The sequence below is a fragment of the Salvelinus fontinalis genome, unplaced genomic scaffold (assembly GCF_029448725.1).
Source record: "Salvelinus fontinalis isolate EN_2023a unplaced genomic scaffold, ASM2944872v1 scaffold_0096, whole genome shotgun sequence".
Lineage (NCBI taxonomy): Eukaryota > Metazoa > Chordata > Actinopteri > Salmoniformes > Salmonidae > Salvelinus > Salvelinus fontinalis.
In genome coordinates this window covers 322265-327500 of record NW_026600305.1, presented here as the reverse complement: position 1 = coordinate 327500, position 5236 = coordinate 322265, and the positions used below count along the sequence as shown (strand labels likewise).

General features: G+C 49.6%; 1 protein-coding gene across 3 annotated transcripts in view; it reads right to left on the bottom strand.

Annotated features, from left to right (window-relative positions):
• The window catches only part of LOC129843057 (desmin-like), a 26249-nt gene extending 23058 nt beyond the window's left edge, over positions 1–3191 (bottom strand). For 2 of the 3 annotated variants that reach the window (XM_055911808.1, XM_055911809.1), the window contains exon 1: positions 2537–3191. In XM_055911808.1, the coding sequence (XP_055767783.1) occupies positions 2537–3105 (569 nt within the window). In that variant the 5' untranslated portion in view covers positions 3106–3191. The remainder of the gene's footprint in view (positions 1–2536) is intronic. The other variant, XM_055911810.1, reaches the window with a different exon arrangement.
• Positions 3192–5236: the final 2045 nt, after the last annotated feature.

The window sequence follows — 5236 nt, the reverse complement described above, 5'->3', positions numbered from 1 at the left end:
CCTAGATCAGAAGTCCTATTCTGAGACACTTTCTGAACACCAACCCTGAGTTGATCTGAGGTCAGTGTCACACAGCAGCTGCGTATTCCACCCCCAACCTTCTCAACCTTTCCTTACACTTCCACAGTATTTTGCCTCACCCCCCCCCCCTCATTCCCCCTTCTTCACGGCATCCTTTCATACACCCCCCCCCCCCCCCACCTCACCCCCCCCCCCCCCACCCCCCCCCCCCCCCCCCCCCCCCCCCACCTCACCCCCCCCCACAGAGGCCTTGAAGGAAGGAGATAGACCCTACTGGCTGTTACGGTAACAGAGAGACAATCCAATACAGAAAAATGCCAGAGATGATTTCACACTGCTGATCCGATAGCTTTAAATAGAAACGTCGATTTTAACAGCTCCGCAAACGTTGCATGGACTGAAATGTATCACCACAACATGGCAGGTCTCCCTACGGGCTGTGGGACGTGTATAGAAAATACACTGTTGGAGGCACACGCCTAAAGGTACGACAGTGTGGTCTGTTAAAATATGTTATCATGAGATAAAACAAGTGACTTATAGCCAAGTGACTTATTGACAAGTGACTTATAAACCTCTACTGTGTTAATTCTCTCTTTCTCTACTGCGTTAACTCTCTCTATCTCCACTGCGTTAATTCTCTCTATCTCCACTGCGTTAATTCTCTCTATCTCCACTGCGTTAATTCTCTCTATCTCCACTGTGTTAATTATTCAAGCAATTTCTCTGGAGGGCGATTTAGAATGTACCTCTGTCTGTATGTAGCTCCCTCAGAGTAGTAGAAAAATGTTTTTTTCCGTGTCTTTGTTGGAAATATATGAGCGATATCATTCATTCCGATTCCGACTAGAAGTGAGAGGAAAATAGTATAGGGGTATCATTGAAGAGAAGTTTTTTTCTGTCTTTTGTTGATAATAGGTTAACTATAACATTCAAGTGTGGCATCGGTACCTCGCACAGTACAGGCCTAAATGATATAGTGTAGTTGTCATTGACCAACAGACTTACTGCCACGAATCTTACAGGGGAGATACGGAGACTAATGCTGTCCTACTGTCCTGTTATACAACAACTGACGCTGTCACTGAGCGTCACTGACATGACATGGCTGTCGTTTCCTACTCACTCTAAGATGGCGGATACCATGTCGCTGCTCGTACAGTATCACGCTCCATTCAACCTTTGGCTGCATTCTGAAGAAAGGTTTTCACTCTGAAGCACACCAGCAATCCCCTCTTCCACCATGTTTTCACTCTGAAGCACACCAGCAATCCCCTCTTCCACCATGTTTATTCACTCTGAAGCACACCAGCAATCCCCTCTTCCACCATGTTTTCACTCTGAAGCACACCAGCAATCCCCTCTTCCACCTTGTTTTCACTCTGAAGCACACCAGCAATCCCCTCTTCCACCATGTTTATTCACTCTGAAGCACACCAGCCATCCCCTCTTTCACCATGTTTTCACTCTGAAGCACACCAGCCATCCCCTCTTCCACCATGTTTTCACTCTGAAGCACACCAGCAATCCCCTCTTCCACCATGTTTATTCACTCTGAAGCACACCAGCAATCCCCTCTTCCACCATGTTTTCACTCTGAAGCACACCAGCAATCCCCTCTTCCACCATGTTTATTCACTCTGAAGCACACCAGCCATCCCCTCTTTCACCATGTTTATTCACTCTGAAGCACACCAGCCATCCCCTCTTCCACCATGTTTATTCACTCTGAAGCACACCAGCAATCCCCTCTTTCACCATGTTTTCACTCTGAAGCACACCAGCAATCCCCTCTTCCACCATGTTTATTCACTCTGAAGCACACCAGCCATCCCCTCTTTCACCATGTTTTCACTCTGAAGCACACCAGCCATCCCCTCTTCCACCATGTTTTCACTCTGAAGCACACCAGCAATCCCCTCTTCCACCATGTTTATTCACTCTGAAGCACACCAGCAATCCCCTCTTCCACCATGTTTATTCACTCTGAAGCACACCAGCCATCCCCTCTTTCACCATGTTTATTCACTCTGAAGCACACCAGCCATCCCCTCTTCCACCATGTTTATTCACTCTGAAGCACACCAGCAATCCCCTCTTCCACCATGTTTACTCTGAAGCACACCAGCCATCCCCTCTTCCACCATGTTTATTCACTCTGAAGCACACCAGCAATCCCCTCTTCCACCATGTTTATTCACTCTGAAACACACCAGCAATCCCCTCTTCCACCATGTTTAAAAACTCTGAAGCACACCAGCCATCCCCTCTTCCACCATGTTTATTCACTCTGAAGCACACCAGCAATCCCCTCTTCCACCATGTTTTTTCACTCTGAAACACACCAGCAATCCCCTCTTCCACCATGTTTTGCTAAATGTCAAGCAATTCCAGACCAACAACAGACGTCCAATATATCACAGTATTTATATCTTAGGGACCCATAATCCAACAGTCCACAATTCCCAAAGCTAATAACTTTAAAGAGTGTATTACAGAACTCCTAACCTCTCACCTGAGTTTGAGTTTCTGCAGGTCGTCAGCCAGGTTGTCTCTCTCCACTTCCATGCGGGCTCTGTCATTGGACATGCCGTCCACCTGACGCCTCAGCTCTCTCATCTCCTCTTCGTACATCTCGGCCACGCGGGTCGGCTCGTGACCCCTCATCCTCTCGATCTCCACCACCAGAGTAGCGTTCTGCTGCTCCAGGAAACGGACCTTCTCGATGTAGCTGGCGAACCGGTCGTTCAGGTGCTGCAGCTCTGCCTTCTCATTGGTCCTGGTGTCCAGGAAGTCGCGGTTCGTGGCGTCAGCCAAGTTGAAGTCCAGCTTCTCGCCCATCCCGGCGTACGAGCGCATCGCGCCGCCGGAGGAGGAACGAATGCTGCCGGAGGAGTAGCTGGGGCGGGCTGAGGTCTTGGTCATCTCGTACACTCTGGAGGACATCTGGGCCGAGCCGGAGGAGCCGCGTCCGCCGTGGGAGAACATGGAGGACATGCCTGGGCTGGATCCAATACCAGAGCCGAAGGTCCGGCGGTAGGAAGAGGCTGACTGGGCGGACTGGGAGGAGAAGGACTTGCTCATGGTGGACGTTGTCCGAGGGTCTGGCTGGAGGAACTGAGTTGCTTATTGGAGGTGGATGACTGAATGAGGGGCTGTTGGACAGGAGATCTGCTATTTGTAGACATACAACGCCCACTCCATAACCCCAAGCCCCCTGCCTCCAACTCCCTCAATCACCCCACTCTCTCTCTCTCTCTCTCTCTCTCTCTCTCTCTCTCTCTCTCTCTCTCTCTCTCTCTCTCTCTCTCTCTCTCTCTCTCTCTCTCTCTCTCTCTCTCTCTCTCTCTCTCTCTCTCTCTCTCTCTCTCTCTCTCTCTCTCTCTCTCTCTCTCTCTCTCTCTCTCTCTCTCAGCTGTCATAGGGTCTAGTTTCCCGTAGCAGGGTGGAGTCTGGCCAGAGAGGGGGTGTACCATGTGGGGGTGTAGGGGGGAGGCGGGAAGGCGGGGGGAGGAGGGAAGGAAGGGAAGGAGAGCGGAGGGGGTGTACTGTGTGGGGATGTCGGGGGGGGGGAGGAGGAGGGGTGAGGATATTAGTATTGTGGCTCTCTTAGGAAGATGACATTCTGGTTACCGTTAGTTACCCTACGTATCTCTATCACAGAACACAAATAGATTACACCTATTCCACGCAGATATTTACCCTTTACACTCTACCATGTTGCCGTTCTCACAATGTGTTTACGACTGGAAACCTTACCAAGCCCTCAAACTACTGTTTCAGTGGAGACGATGTCAGGATTTCAGGAGGTTTCATGTTTTTGTGTTAGGGCTGGAGGTCACCCACTACCTCATGACCTGACCACAGGATCCACCTGGTGAGCTCACACATATTGGGTCTTGTGTGTGTGTGTGTGTGTGTGTGTGTGTGTGTGTGTGTGTGTGTGTGTGTGTGTGTGTGTGTGTGTGTGTGTGTGTGTGTGTGTGTGTGTGTGTGTGTGTGTGTGTGTGTGTGTGTGTGTGTGTGTGTGTGTGTGTGTGTGTGGGCATGCCATGTTTCCCATGGCAACACCTGATTAAGCCAGCATGCCTGGTCAGGTAGCAGGGCAGTGGGCCAAAACAGGACATGGTAGTGAAGACATTATCCAGTGATGGAGTTTAGGGTAGATCAGGAGGCCCAGACTACTGAGTCACCACATATTCTCTGGCTCTGGGCCTCTGATGACAAAGAGATTCCATCTGACTATTGTCTAGTCTGACCTGATGATAAACAGATTCCCGTAAATAGTCCGAGTGGCCTTTAGGAGCCTTTTGGTCCTAGATTTGGCACTCCGGTACCGCTTGCCGTCCGATAGCAGAGAGAACATTCTATGACTTGGGTGACTGGAGTCTTTGACCGTTTTTTTTCCTTCCTCTGACACCGCCTGGTATAGAGGTCCTGAATGGCAGGAAGCTTGGCCCCAGTGATGTACTGGGCCGTTCGCACTACCCTCTGTAGCGCCTTATGGTCAGATGCCCAACAGTTGCGATAACAAGCGTTGATGCAACCGGTCAGGATGCTCTCGATGGTGCAGCTGTAGAACATTTTGAGGATCTGGGGACCCATGCCAAACATTTTCAGTCTCCTGAGGGGGAAAAGTTTTTTGTCGTGCCCTCTTCACGTGTGTTTGAACCATGACAGTTTGTTGGTGATGTGGACACCAAGGAACTTGAAACTCATTGCTTCTCATTGCTAGTCATTGCTATTTAAGTTATCACATGCCAATACAAGTGAGCCATTACACTTCACACATTAAAATACAGCTCAGCTGCTGGTGTGTGTGTGTGTGTGTGTGTGTGTGTGTGTGTGTGTGTGTGTGTGTGTGTGTGTGTGTGTGTGTGTGTGTGTGTGTGTGTGTGTGTGTGTGTGTGTGTGTGTACACACACATCTCAGCTGCTGGTGTCACAGCTATTGTTAGCCTGTTAGTCTAAACTTAGTCACTGCATGTCCCAAGAGGGGACCTGTCCGGAAGCAGAAAATAGCCCTCCAGTCTCATCTCCACGTTGGACCATGGGGTGATAATGACGGGTAAAACTGAAGCCTCATTTCAAGTTAGAACATTTTATAAATCTCCGAAACCCGAAGCAAAGAGCTTTGAGTTGGAATAAAAAATGTACAAGTGACAAGGCATTCCTGGTTACTAGCAGTTAGCACTTGACCTCTCTGTCCTTGATGG